Source organism: Athalia rosae, chromosome 4 (genome assembly GCF_917208135.1).
Source record: "Athalia rosae chromosome 4, iyAthRosa1.1, whole genome shotgun sequence".
Lineage (NCBI taxonomy): Eukaryota > Metazoa > Arthropoda > Insecta > Hymenoptera > Athaliidae > Athalia > Athalia rosae.
In genome coordinates, this window is record NC_064029.1 from 19,071,334 (window position 1) to 19,086,076 (window position 14,743).

The 14,743-nt window shown below is 49.0% G+C and overlaps 1 protein-coding gene across 2 annotated transcripts; it reads left to right on the forward strand.

The window, feature by feature from the left end:
- Positions 1-505: 505 nt before the first annotated feature.
- LOC105693586 lies at positions 506-6,817 on the forward strand. Of its 2 annotated transcripts, XM_020856732.2 has the most exons (3): positions 506-2,176; positions 2,244-5,267; positions 5,367-6,817. In XM_020856732.2, exons 2-3 carry the CDS (start codon positions 5,168-5,170, stop codon positions 6,347-6,349), a joined length of 1,083 nt encoding a protein of 360 aa, XP_020712391.2. In that variant the 5' UTR covers positions 506-2,176; positions 2,244-5,167; the 3' UTR covers positions 6,350-6,817. The 2 variants fall into 2 exon arrangements, with proteins under 2 accessions (XP_020712391.2, XP_048509559.1); XM_048653602.1 differs by having other exon boundaries at positions 506-5,267.
- The last annotated feature ends 7,926 nt before the right edge of the window (positions 6,818-14,743 follow it).

Sequence of the window (14,743 nt, forward strand, 5' to 3'; positions counted from 1 at the left end):
GAGCGGTCGCAGGTGGGATCGCCGCGACGGTCGTTGTACGGAGGAGAGAGGGAGGTGAGCTTGCACCTCGTTGCTCGGTGGACGTACATTTCGCAGCTTTCGCTCGCAGCGGACGTTATGATATCGCGTGAAACGCGCGTCGCCGCGTACGACAAAGCTCCAAGTTGTCCGTGCGCTGAGGCGATCGCTTCGTCTCTTTGTCGATCGACCCATCCACCTGCGGAATATTTTCTTCATACAACTGAGAAATGTGATTTCAGACGCGGTGGAAAGGGTACGAAAGATAGCTGCTAGATCGGAGGCGCTCTCGTCCACATGGCTTCGTCGATGGTTCGGTATAAATAAAAGGTGGCATTGACTAAATCGACTGAATGACCTCGAAGATCTTGCGTTACACATGTATAATTACATCTATGTATACACGTTCGCGTACACGTATAGGTAGCGTGTATATGTATTATGTAGATTATATCACTGCAATGGTATACAATTGGTTGAACATAACCGATCCAGAGGGAGTCCGCGCCTCCGATCTATAGGTACGTATTCAGGTTTTCGATGATCGTGATATAATAATAACAATTGTTTTCAAATAATTACATTTCTTCCTTCGTTCTGTACGAGGCGCTAGTTACCGATACTCTCTGACCGGACCGATAATCGTGGGCTCCACCGGTCGTCGAAGGCGCGGATATTGTTCGCGGAATGTCGTTAATCCGAATGGTTATTCTTGATCGGCGGCCGATACATTTCGGTTCTAAATTTAGCTTCGTCAGAGATAATCTCGGTCCGATTATTTTGCACCTTGAGCACGACCAACACAACCGCCCACAGCGAATAGATTCGAAACCGATTATCCAAAGATCACTTTCGTACGTGACCAACCGAACGCACGTTCGCGATCGATCGATCGGCATGCGTCGATGGCGAAACACATCGACGGAACGCTCGAAGGTGTACCGGTTCGCATCTCGAGTTTATTGAAAAAAGCGGAAAGGTTTAGCATAATCGATCGAACGGTGTCATCGAAGGGTTCGACAAACCCTCGAACTGACCTCGCCGTTCGAAGTTAACAACCTTTGGGATTTTATTGCCGCAGGTTTGCCTCGATTTCGCAACTAATCGAAGAATTCTCGAATTGGCTATACCGTTCGAAAACCGGGACGCATCGTGACACGTATATTATGCAAAATTACATCGCGAAACGTCGAAAACCATGGATGAAAAACCAATTGCTGACTCGATCTATCGCGACGATACTCCCCGTAGTTGGAGGAACAACGTCAACGTCTCACCAAAGGCGTTCCGAGCTAAACGCAATTGTCTTTTACTCTTTAGCCACTCGAGCGCTTCCCTCGAACGCGATGGTAGAGTTCCCGTCACGCTCACGCCGTATCCTTAGCAAGTGATCGATCTACGATGAGTGCGATGTGCCCGAAAAATCGGTTCACGGCAACGCTTCGGGTACGATATATCCATCAGACCTATAGGAGAACGGTTATCGAATATCGCGGGGGGTGCGACGGCGGAATAAACGTACAGGATACACATTCTCGTTCGCCGGGTGTGCGGATGTAGGCGTTGAGGAGGACGCGGTGGCGGAGGTGGAGACAAAGGTGGAGGTGGAGAGCCAAGGCCACGTGCTCTAGAAAGCAAGCACCGCAATTTTTTCGCGGTACGCTTTTTTATTTTTCCAATCATTTATTTACTCGTTCGCGCTTTGTCGAAGCGTACACGACTCGCGTGTGTGCGACAATGCGCGAACTCCGTCCACGGAATAATCCGCCGAGTGCGGAGTAAATAATCCACGAGTACCCGGGGAGCGTACGACGTCTCGCAATTTCCACTTGGTCCTCCGCATACCCGCGAGATGAACAGCGAACAATCAGGATCTGCCGCGTACCCGCGGCGGCCTGTACTTTGTCGGGTAAAACCCACGACGGCTGACCGGGAGGAGCGTCGCTAATTGCGGTACGCCTTTTCAATTCTCCGATACACCGTGATTTTGTTTTCATATCCACCTTTATGTCTGTGCTCCTCACCGGCGATAAATCAGTTCGGTATAAATAGATGGCATACCAACGGGACACGAAACGCCGGCAAAAAACTCGCACACCACTCAAGGTCCCTGGACTACTTGGTTCGCCGGAGACCGTCGCTGTACCCGTATCCGTTGGTTCGTATCACGAATACTGTAAATACCGTACACGAGTAAAGTCTAATGCGCCTCGTGTTACATGCAGGCATACCGCGTACGTATCTACCCGAGTTCCTCGATCGAGTTCGTGAGTCGTGGCTTCGCCTTACCGCAGCTACTCTTTTAGACTCACCACCTGCGATCGCCGAGTGCCGAGAAATCGCCGTATAAAACCGAAACCGCGACGAAGGATATCGAGCACTGCCCAACTGACCGCAGAATCATTATTGCTCGGTGGTTCCTCGTTGGCGCGTAATCGCGACCGTATCATAGCGTAATTACGTTATTCGCCCCTCGCAAATTAACAAGGACTTACCGTTTGCACCCATCTCCCGTAGATAGATGGAACATCCGGCAAACGATATCGTTTAAAATGACAAGTACGCGGAGCCAATTCTTCAATCGCCCATTCTTCGATCAACCTTGACCCCTGATCTTGTCCCTGAGACCGACGTGGATCGCGAGCAACTTTGCGACATATTTCTTACCTCAACCCGCGATATTAGCAAAAACTGTTGACCAAATTTCGTCCCAACGTATGGGCGCAGTGTCATCCACCCAGTCTTAATAGAGTATGGCGAGTACGTGCAACGCACACCTCTAGATAGAATTTGAAGGCGATCGAATCTCCGGGGAAGACGGATCCATAGATTGGAACAGGGGGGAAGGAAACTAATCGTGAGAAATTAGCCAGAGCTCGAAAAGGGGAATAATTGATGTCACGCCTGGATATTCGTGTCAGTGGTATGAATTTAATCACGGAGGTAAGCGTAGTCGCGCACAGATTATTATACGCAGGCGGTGTAACGAGTAACGAGTAAGCGAGATATCGCGATATAATCGGGTAATTAAAAAAGATCCGTTCAGCTCGAACATGTTGTGCAACGAATAAATGTACATGTTGAATTAGACGTGGAGATAGCGGGGATTGCCATTGAGCCTGATCGAGTATCCTGCATCTACGGCGCAGAACTACCGACTGAAGCAATAAACGCTCACGATAAGTCGCTGACAATGAGAACGACGACGCACAAGTCGATTCGGTGGACCGATCGTCGATTGCGGCAAAGGCGTTCAAGAGCAGAAGCTGCAGTGTCAACGCTCCTGATTGTCGGTTGGACCGTTCGCAAGATATAGACCGGCGATTTTGAATGGCGGGTCCGGGTAGAAAATACTTACCGATATCCAGTCGTCGAAAGGGACGGAGGACCCTGCAGCGACGAGAAGACCGAGAACTACGCGGCCTTTCTCGCAAGGCCCGAAATATGAGGACGGAGAGAAAAAAGAGCTTTGAAAATTTTTGCAGATTGCGAGGCGAGTCGCCAAGTTTGGCCGAAGAGTTGAGAAAAAAGAATAATAAATTGGTGAATCGGTCCAGGGACTGAGATTTCGAGAGATAATTAACGAGGGAAACGTCTCTGATTTCTAGATTCCTTATTTGCGTTTAGCACCTGATACGTTGAACCTGACTGAAAGAGGTCGAGGTTGTCCCTGCAGTTGCGGTTTCTCTTCGTACGCGTACTTGATGTGCATTCGCGGCGAACAACAAACGTCAAACTCGCCGTTATACAACCAGTGTTGTTCCGTCGAATGAGGTCATTCCGTGAAAACGTCTCGTTCGCTAGTTTGGATTCTTCTAGACAAACGCAATGAATTGCTTCCGAATTTTCGAACGCCTATCAACTACGTCCAGCTTCGACACACTCGCTCGGGTGTTGAAAACCGGCGGATACCTCGGACTAATTATTCGCATCGAAGTTTTCTGCGTTGCCGTGGCAAAGAAACTGCGTTGTCGATATTGCCAAAGGAAATCCTCATCTAATATAAATCATAATCATGTAACCTCGACGTCGATCGCAACGGGAATCACAGTCCATGGCTCCGAAAATCATCTCGTTACCGAAAATCGGATACACGACGTGTTTCCAATAGTTCCATTCGAATATTTAATAACATGCAATCCGTGCGAATTGCGGTGATTTTTGACGATATTTTTTTCCACTCGTAAATGTCATCGTGGAATTGCTGTGTCGTTTCCCTATGGATATCGAAGCATCGATATCCTTGCTGTAATTATCGGTCGTATATACTTCCCCTATTAATTTTTTTTCACCGCTTATTTTCACGAGTTAAGCGAATAATTGAAGGGTATCCGCGGTACAGCCGTAACGCGTGACGTGCTTTTCAGTTTATTAAAAAAAGATGAAGGAAACGTTTATACATAAATTCTCAGTATTATTTGATCGTGTTTGTTTCGATTCCATCAACTGGAACAAACGACTGGTCTTGCGTAATCTGTCATGCGCTGTCATTGCAGCGACTATGTATAAGTTCGATCATGTAACGACGACGTCTTTACCTTTGAGCGCGTTACATGCTTTATCTTTTTCTCTTCCACTTCGTTATTCCTTCATTCGCGTCGACTGGGCCAAATTCTGGTGAGATGTCTCACAAAGGATCGTGGCCGTGATCTTCTCTCTCTTTGTCGAAATGACACGACAATTAACTATAGCCTCCGTTGACGAACAGCGATACCGTACAACAGACTTTGTATCGTTGTGAATCGAACGAATTGCTAATTCCAACGTAATCGACTACCTTCGACATTTTGTCCTCGGACACGTTTATGTAGCATTTGGTACCGAGCAATCGAGTTAGAATTATCCCACACCTGTTCGTGTAGGGTACAAAGTGCGTCGGAGATTACGATTCGATACACAACGGCGAAAACGAGACGCGCTGTCAAGCGAACCAAGTTATTGACAACGGGAAGCTCGGCCCTCGGTTTCTTCGCGAGTCTCGTGTTGACGGTGTCGATCGTAACGTTTCGCCGTGTTGTCTTCGGTGCGAGTCTTCTCTCAGGTGTTCCCGTCACGGTCGGTCCTTCTACCGCATGTCCGAAATTCGCTATCGGTGAGCCAAAAATTCAGAAGATAAATCGAACATCGATCGACGCCGCACCACACATACATGGTTACCATAGCATTTGGCGCGGTTGCCGTCGGGGTTTTTTCTGCAGTCTGCGCTATACCGATCGGCTGCTTTTTGTCCCGCAAAATGAGAAAACGAGGTAAGTGAAATTTCCTGCTGGGCTTCGCAAGATCCTCGATCGCGTCTCGCCCGTCCGGAATACCGCTCCTATACTTCAACACGGATATCGTTTCCGCAGAGCCAAGTACGCCGCATGCCGCGAACGAGGAATCATCGGCGAGTCGCTACGCATCCCGACTCTCGGACCCGGTGGAAATATCAAATGCTAGTGAACGTGGAAGTGGAGGCGCGAAATCGCTGCCTGCTCGCAGCGAGAGAGGGCCGAGGATCCAAGTGAGAGTTTTCTTTTCGGATGACTCGCAAGACTCACCGGTCGGCTCCACGGACGTCGATAGTTTGGGGTATGTCTCCGCTCCCGTCTCGTCTGATCTCTCGTCGGGAGCACGTCGTAGGGTTTCAGGCGCAGCGATCGCAGGAGCCGAGGTGAAGAGGATGTCCCTGCGGCATCGGAGGTCCGAAAGAGCCACAAAGGCTGCACCGTCGAGACATTGTTCGCTGCCTGTAACGGTGACGACGCCGCACGCCCCTTCGCACGAGTTGGAACCGGCGTGTCAGGGGGTGCAAAAGGACGACTCGACCGTACTGGAGATTTCGATATGCGGAAGTTTCGCGAGAGGTGCGAGCACGCGGTTCGTCGAGTTCAGAGATGACGTGCCCGATTCGTCGACGCCCGAGTCGCGCAGATCCGATTCCGGAGCCGTACCCAACATCGACGAGTCCATGAATTCCATCACGTGCTACAGAGATCCACCGGTAACCCGAACGCATGGGTTTTGGCGACGAGCTTTTTTCGGTCGCGCGAAATCGCGACAAATATTCACCGCAGAGGAAGATATGGAGGCCGTAGACGCGCTGGACGAATCTCGCAACGACGGGTGCGAATCGCGTCGTGATTCGATCCCTTCGCCGCAGTTGGTCGGGAACGTCGAAGAAATGGTGCCGGTAGAAGAACAAAGTCATCGGAGAAACGACGGCGGGTCGTCGTCGAAGACCGCGGGGTCGTCGAGAGACGACGGGGGAGCTTACGGTCGCTCCGCATGGGGAATACCGAGACGATTTTTCGAAACGCTCAAAGAAGCACGTAACTTTGCGACGATCTGATTGACGGACGATCGAAAATCACCGCCACCTTCAACGGTCGTTTGATTAACATTTCTTTACGCGCGTGGATGTTACACGTTAGTTGGAGTTGTTGCTTTTTACAGAGTTGATTGGACGAGCAATTGAAGCCCTGTCTAAAATTTTTTACCGCACCAAGCTCCATCTAGCTCGACTCGATTTCGAGTTCGAATTCTAGATTCTAATCGATACGACTCGATTATCTTTTTTTCGTTTTATCCCGTAGACTACCGCATGTTAGATCGATCAAACTGCTTGGAATGAAATTAACCAGGCGCTAAGTATCGGCGTGCCGCTATCCAGGATCCTGAGAATTCCAGCTCCTTCATTTTTTAGTTTAAGCCATTACTATAATTGTAAGTGAAAGTTCTTATGTGATCGAATGTTATTACGTTACAGAGGGTACCAGCAGTTTTCTCGAGAGTTGTAATAAATTGGAAATACCGCAGATTCGCAACAATTGTGCATTTTCTTCGGTTGTTCGATCGATCGACTTGTCCGTATGAAATGAATAAACGAGATTTATCGCTGTGAGCTATTACGGAGCCTGATCACCCAACTCACCTTGTTAAAATTGTTGGAATCGGTCGCTGTCCCGAAGAACAAAAAAATCACGTACCCGCGGGCTCCTTGAATCGATATAAAAAATGAACGGTATCCATAACCGGATATCCCGGTAAGCGAACAAGTTTCGGATCGCCATAGCCGTACAATTGATCGGAAAACTATCGTATCGCGATACCGGACTTACAATTAAGATCTCCGGGAGCGATACAACGACGACGCCTGAATCCTGTTATCCCGAGGTGTCGAACATTTTGTTTTTTCCAATACCCCGGGGCCTGTAGTTCGTCGTGAGAATTTGAAATTTCTACGATTCGCCGTTTGGGCATCGACATTAACACACTACGTTTCATTTGCCATCGTTCGGCGCAACAGAGCCGAGCAACGACCAGGAGAAAAAGGACGCGGTGTGCATTTCAATAAACGTTTCCGAGAACATGAAAGTATTCGAAGGGGAATCCTCGTTGACGTTTTAGATTCGTCAATAACCGGGAGCCGGTCACCGGTACCGAGCGCAATGAAATTCTCCAGAGCAGGCAAGGATGACATTACACGTAAGTCTGTATCGTGACATCGCCTCATCGCCTCATCGCCTCATGCTCACCCTCTCTTCGAATGACGATTTTTATCAAGGTCGAGATTTTGGGGAGCCGATCAACGACACGACGTGCTCACAACAGAGATATAGGAATCTTGGGTAGCTTTCGGGTGTACACGAAGATTTCCCCGAATCATTTCCACGAAGTTGTCTTCACGTCGGTTGTCTTCGTCGCCGGTGAACGGGGGTCGACGACTCAAGACCGTATGTATTTTCGAGAACTGACGAGCTAACCGTACAGGCGAGAGAAAAAAAGCGACACGTTCGAAGCGAACGTAGCACGTTCTACGACGAGCGGAGAATAAAGAGATTTCGAGCGGCGGGTATTCCCTTGGTCGGTGTCCAGTTGCAGTTGCTTTAATCGACGAGATCCGCCGAGTCACGAGTCCGAGCAGGGCTTAAGATCAAGGTGAAATTGAGGACGCGTAAGTAGCCGAGGTCGGGTTGTAGTCGTGTGCGACGCACGTGTGGAGGAGAGGTACGCATACGCGGGCGACGTGTACGCAAGTTCCTATTTTCGGGCACCGAGGAATCAATTTGCTCGGGGATTCCAGGCGCATACGCTTATGTAATTTCGACATCGTGGGCTATTTGCATACACCTCTTACCTGTTTCGTTTACGCACCGTTTCTTTTTTTTCATTCGGTCGCGGTCGAACGTGAAATGTTATATTTAGGTAAACCCGCCGCCTAGAACTTCGTTCACCCGCTGGAACGACGGAGATCAGATGAGAAACGTGGGTCGCAAAGATCGTCTTAGGTCAGCTGGCATCTGACGAGTAATATTTTCCGCGTTCCAGCGCAATTTTGTACCTACGGGTACACAATTCCTCTACACGACGAGTTATATCGAACGGCAATTAGCCGCAAGCCTGAACGATCGGCGTACAATGTCCAATTGAATTTGTACAAAGCCTTGTCTGGAATCGTCCGACACTATGCAGGTATTTTAAGCGTGATCGCGGACGGAGAATAATAGCTAATCATCATGTTTCGTTTTAATGGCTCGTACGGCAATGCGCGCTGTTTGCCTCGGAGTTATGACTTTACTCGCGAAGAATTCGTGTAATTGTAGATTCGGTAATAATCGATCTTGGTGCGATCGATTACAGGAATTAGACTCACCGATCACGCGTCTTCGGAGATACGCGATGACGATCGGGAACGACGATGTAAATAAGATCGGAGAAAAAGAAATGAGAAGAGCAATGAAAAATCATGAACACGTTCACCGGTTCGCAAGGTGTCGGCATTGATCACGGAAGGTATCTCCGATAATCGATGTACTCACGCCGGTACTCTTTTCTGTTCTTTTTTCTCCAATTCCATGCACGTGCTACTTGTTTCGATCAACAAAATCGGTTCGCCAACTCGATCGAATCGCTGTCGGCGCTTGTCCATATCTCCGTCGATGAGGTGCATCGTCGCGAAATTGGAATCGACGGTGGGTGGTCGGGCAATTATCATCGCAAATCATACAAGCGCTTCGTGCCGAAGCAGCATGCACCTGTGATCGAGGCGAATCGTAAGAGCTAATCGCCATTGTAATACCGCGATAGCATTCCGATCTCGATGGTTGGACAACCGAAGCACCTGCGCAATTAAAATAGTTCTCGTGCATAGTTTCTCCCTACGTTCCATCGTGCGGGTAGACTTTCCGATCGTTGGAAAAGAAACTTGATTATTACGAAGAAAAATTCTATGAAAATTCCTCGGCAGAGCTGGTAAACAGAATCTACAAATGTTATCCGGTAGAATTGATGCGGAATCTGGGTAACGTCTCGAGTGTAATAAATGTATGGGGTATGCAGAAGGGTCGCTGCTCAATTACAAGCGTTCATAATGCACCTGTATTCATGAATATTCGCCTCCTGAGCAATTCGAAAGATCTTAACGTCGGTCTATTCGTCCAAATATCATTCGGTCGAGTTTGACGTTTCTTTGCGATATCGAACCTTCGTCCCCTCATTTTTTATAACTCAATTCCAAGGATTTACGGTGCCTCAAAGGTACAGCTCCGAAACTATAGGATCCAAATGTCGCGGGGATCGCTAAAACCTCGTGCGAGAGTAAGACCACCTCAGGACCCGGTTTGACCATCGTCAAAATTGTTACGTCGAAGTGTGGACGCATAACATGTGATCCCTCCGATCTTTGGAGCGAATAATTTATCGTTTTTTTTTGCTACGCTACTGAATTATTTCCTAATTTTATCCGCATTGCGATCGGCTTGGCGTCACAGAAAAACGTGCCCGTAAGAACGTACGCGTATTGGCCGGACGCGAACGGCTCGTGTGGATCAATCAGCGATCTCACAATAAGCAAGCCCCCCGAAGCCAAGAATTCCACCGAGCTAATGAAAGGTTGGCCGACCACTCGTCCTTGAACTTACGGATTAATTGAGACGTTATTTCGGTCGTTTGCCGGTCCGGAAAGAGCATCGCGATCGGAGACAATCCGTCGCAACTCGATATTCTCTTCCATTCTTTTGGTTTTCACCGAATGCGGTCGGCCCGCTTGATTTTCTCATTGTCGGCGAGATTCGTTCGACGGATAAAATTACAATAGAGCCGATGCGGTTGGGACATACCCGATCATCGTGGAAATAACCGAGATTCGCGAACGGCAGATCCTTCGATCGATAGATTTGGGGCTCAGATCGCGATTAGAGATAGGGCTTTTTCACCTTGCCAATCGCTAATCCTTTCACCTCGGTCAAGGCGACCGAAGAATGGAGCACCGGTCACGCCATCAAGGATTTTGGCTTCTAGGACTCTATCGGGAACGGGCCACCTTCGCATATCGCTGAGGTTCATCGACAAGGAAAAGCGCATAAATTATTCGATCGTAGTAATTCGCGGAATGCCTCGCGCTGCGTAGGTGATGAATTTTTTTTTGGATCGAATCCGGTACCGGCAGCCCGTTCGTTCGGTAATACGTCGGCGTTCGTCGCTATTTTGCATTTCTGCCGATAATTTCCGCCGAGGAAAAAGAATTTCGAAATAACTCTTGTTCGCGGAACGGCGGGATAATGTGTGAGACCGTGTTACAACGGACGGTGATTCATGCTGCTCCGATTAATGTATCGGCGATACGTGGTAGCGATACATAGTTAAAGACGAGAGCGGGCATTCAATGATAATTGTGACTCCGGGCGTTGTGTTTTACCAGGCTCCGTTCCGAGCGATGATTATTATCGGTGACAGCTGGCGTATTATGACGTTATCTCGGTCGCTGCTGAATCGGCATGCCGGCCCGAATTGCCCGAAGATTTATGGGATTCACCTCGATCATCGGACAGATTCACGCGATTCACCTCGCTCGTCGTATGGATCTCGATCACGGCGGCTTATGAAATGACCGTTTCATTTAACGATCGATCGGAACCTTCCGACCGTATCCTACGGAACCACCGATTCTCATTTGAAAATCAATAATCGACGACCGAGCCATTTCCAATGGCCACGAGAAGCGACAACGCCACGGTCTCGAGTGGTACACGCGGTACCATTGGATTTATCGTTGAATCGTGGATACGTGCAGATCCAATAGCTCCCCGCTGCTCATCTCGCATCTCACGGTCTGTTTCATCTCGCGGCGACACGCGGATTGTCTAACATTGTGTAACAAGGTGACGAATTTCAGTCGATAGGAATCGTTGCCGCGCGTCAATCTCGCCTCGCTCTGACGTACTACGCTGCTAGCCGTGGACATCGACCGGTTTGGTCCTTCTCCGTGCGGGAGCACCGCTCGATCGCGAGTTCATCACACGAACCTTGAAGATCGGTGATCGAGATAAGAGACATGAGATCGGAGATACGCCGGCGGAAGGAGAGACGTTGACCAGTAGCGAGCGATCGACGAGTCGCCGGATGGAGTCTTACGTCGAGTCGTCGGGATCCCTCCATTCCGCGAACAAACAATCCTCGGATCCGCGAGATATGAAACAGAGAGAGAGAGACTTCTCGAGATCCGAGGAATCGAGTGTTGCGCGGTATTGCGTCGTAGGGTACACGTCGAAAAGGAAAAAAGAAACGAACCCCGGTGCATTTTCACGGAAACGCGAACTCGTCCAAATTCGTTATCGATCCGTCGCCGAGTCGGTCGGAGCTCTGGAGAATTTTCGAGTCGAACCAACGCGTTTACGTTTTTCGATTAATTACAATATATAATTGGCTGGTGATTTGCATTTCTTTGTCCCTTTGTCTCTGCCTGGTCTAGGCAAGGTCACCCGGCATATGCCCGTCACGTGTTATTATATCACAGATCCGATGTGATTTGTAAGTTGAGAATTCCGACTCCAGTTCGTGAGCCGCGATATCTCAGCTGAACGCGACAATTCGGTATCCGATACACGTTTATCCGCGTTAAGTTTTTACCCCCGAATCGCGTCGCCCGAGGGAGGTGAAATCAAGCAAAGGGCGAATCTATGCGCTCAATCGGAGGGGCCTAGCGAGTCGAACGCACAAAGGGGACCGCGTCGATGTATATTCGACGATCGTACGGCACGGCGGTGGCGATGTAGCGATGACCTTTCTCCGTATCCTCGCGAGATCCTATTATCGATTTTATCACCGATACAAATCTTATCGCAGATCTCTGCTTCCAATGCTTCGCCGCGCGGTGTATACGACACCGATAATCTGACGTATGAATATATTACGACTCTAATCGTAAGCCCATCATTAGGCGATCGGTAGTTCGATCCAGAAGTACCCCCGCTACTCCTACAACATCGCGATGCCGGCCACTTCTAATCCATTATTCATAGATCGAACGCCAATTATTCAATTATCTGATTAACACCACTACGAGACACGCACACCCCCCGGCTGGTTTTCGCCCTTGAATAAGTCCTCGCTTCCGCCTCCGTCCGTGCGGCAGGGATAAACAGCGACAATCGACCAACCGACCGTTCAACGGTGTAATTGTCGTCGATGCAACCGGCGATAGGATTCAACTCGGACGTGTCGCGTACGTAACCGGCATCACGATGTTATTTTTAGAGCGATACATGCGACGCGGCTTCGAGAGCATCGCGACGGAGGAGGAGACGGAAATATCGAGAAAATTGTGGATTTCTATTGGCAACGAAGAGTTATATCCGCGAAATGGAATCACGGGCACGTAGCAAGGATCGGATCGGTGCTCCCGACCCCGCGACACGCTCGCCGATTCGAAGAATTCCCAATTGTTTCTCATGTTTTATATAGCAGTATGTACAATCTCCGACTTCGAAAACGGGGGACGGAGCAGAGTTCGGCTATCCCACGTCGACTTACGGACGATTCGACGACACGCCGAAAGTTATCTCCGTAATCGCCCCGACAGAGCCCCGTACTCCGTCGCTCGAGCGGCTCTTGCCGCTGTTGACGAGCTGAAACGAATAATGAAAACGAGGGTGAAGAGATCAGCCCCAATGGACACTCGGTGCTCGAGCGGTTACCCCGCGATTGGATTATTTCGCGAAATTTTCGAGACGCTGAGTAGAATACCTTCGTGGCAACGATATCGTGCGACGTGCGTTCTTTTAAAGGTCAAATGTATATCTCTCGAATCGTCGCGAAGGTGACCAACATACTTTAATACATCGACGTAGCGAATGTTTACTTTTTTACTATTATTTTGTCATCAATCAACACTCCTCGGAACGGAATGACTTTAGCCCCCGATACGCCACATCGGAGCGATTCGTTCTCGCTGCGAGGCTCCGCTCGTTATACTTGCGGAGTTTCGGTGCGACGCGTCGCGTGCGTTTCTATGATTTCTATCCGGGACTACTTGACGATTGAATTTTTCGAGCGCATCGACGACGTACCAGGAAGGCAACGAAGCTCGTTCGAGTTGATATTTGCACAGGTGAAAGGTCGCCACCTTTCTATAAATACCAAACATCGTCCATTAGATGCATTTCGCGATGCGGTCAATTATATCGTGATCGGTTTCCATTGGATATCGTACACTCACCTCGTGCAACGCCTACGTACACGGAAAGAAGTACTTTCGCCAAGGAGGTGAAACTAATTTCCCTCTATCGGCTTCAATGTTTCGCGGCGAGCGAAATCGATAAGAGTAGCAAAAATCTTCACCTGCAGGTCGGTTCAACGTGGTTCAAGTGCAGCCGGGGGAATATTGGGGAAGCGATTGTTTGGGTGATATTCAATCGCTGAGAACCGACGGCCCGCTCGAGCCACGGTCCGATCGAAGGCCGGGATTAAAGGTGATTCGCGGAGAAGGACTTTACGGTCGAACAACTTCATCTGTCTATATAGTGTCGCCGCACTTGACTAATTCCGAGGAGTGTGACCGAATCGTCTATCGCGCTTTTGTGTAGATTCGGCTTTTTGTCGTCGAGCAATGACAAAGATCGCGCGATTTGCTCCGTACAGGGACCGTTTCAATACTATTTATTCCATTTCATCGGCGATCCGCACCGTATTCTGAAAATCATGCATCCGTCCGACGCTGGCCGAGTCTATCGGGCTTGAGTTTCGCGGCGCGAGGCTACGATGGCCACCTGTAACCGAGAAAGGACGGCCGATCACCTGTCCCATGAGTGGTTTTGGCAGTCAGTTGTCAAGCAAATGAGGTTTACCCTCAAGGTTCACAAATCATGTCGACCTTAAAAAAGTTTTCAGAATTCATGAGAGCGTGTCAAAATCAGTAGCTCATGTGTGCACGGTTATCTGGATCGGCGAGTCCGATGACTAGGCGTGTGACTTTTTTTTTTTATTTCAGTCTATTTACTCGACTCGTTCCGGTCAACCAAATAACATCGATCGGGTCGAACGAATCACAAACATATCGAAACGACTGGGTATCGCTCGATCATTGCCCAGTATAAGCGAACTAGTCGGCGCAGCGAATAAAGAAACGATTGCATCAGCGACGAGTCAGTTACCGGTGTAATGATTATCAGCGCGAAAGATTCGCATCCAGTTTTCGACACATCCGAGCGGGCCTTGCTTATAGATATCCGTTACCACCGTGAGCTTGGTGCACCAAAGCAAATACAAACAATACATGTCCGATTGTTTACCACCGACAAGTTTCACTAGGCCAGGGTCCGATCAAACAGAGCATGACTTCTTCATTTACGCAACAGTTTGGAAACAACCGCGTTTCCATTAATTACCGATAAACACATTGTTCGCAGCCGATCGATCTCCGACTTTTCAAGTTTTACTCCAGAATAGTTTTATTTGCGACAAATTC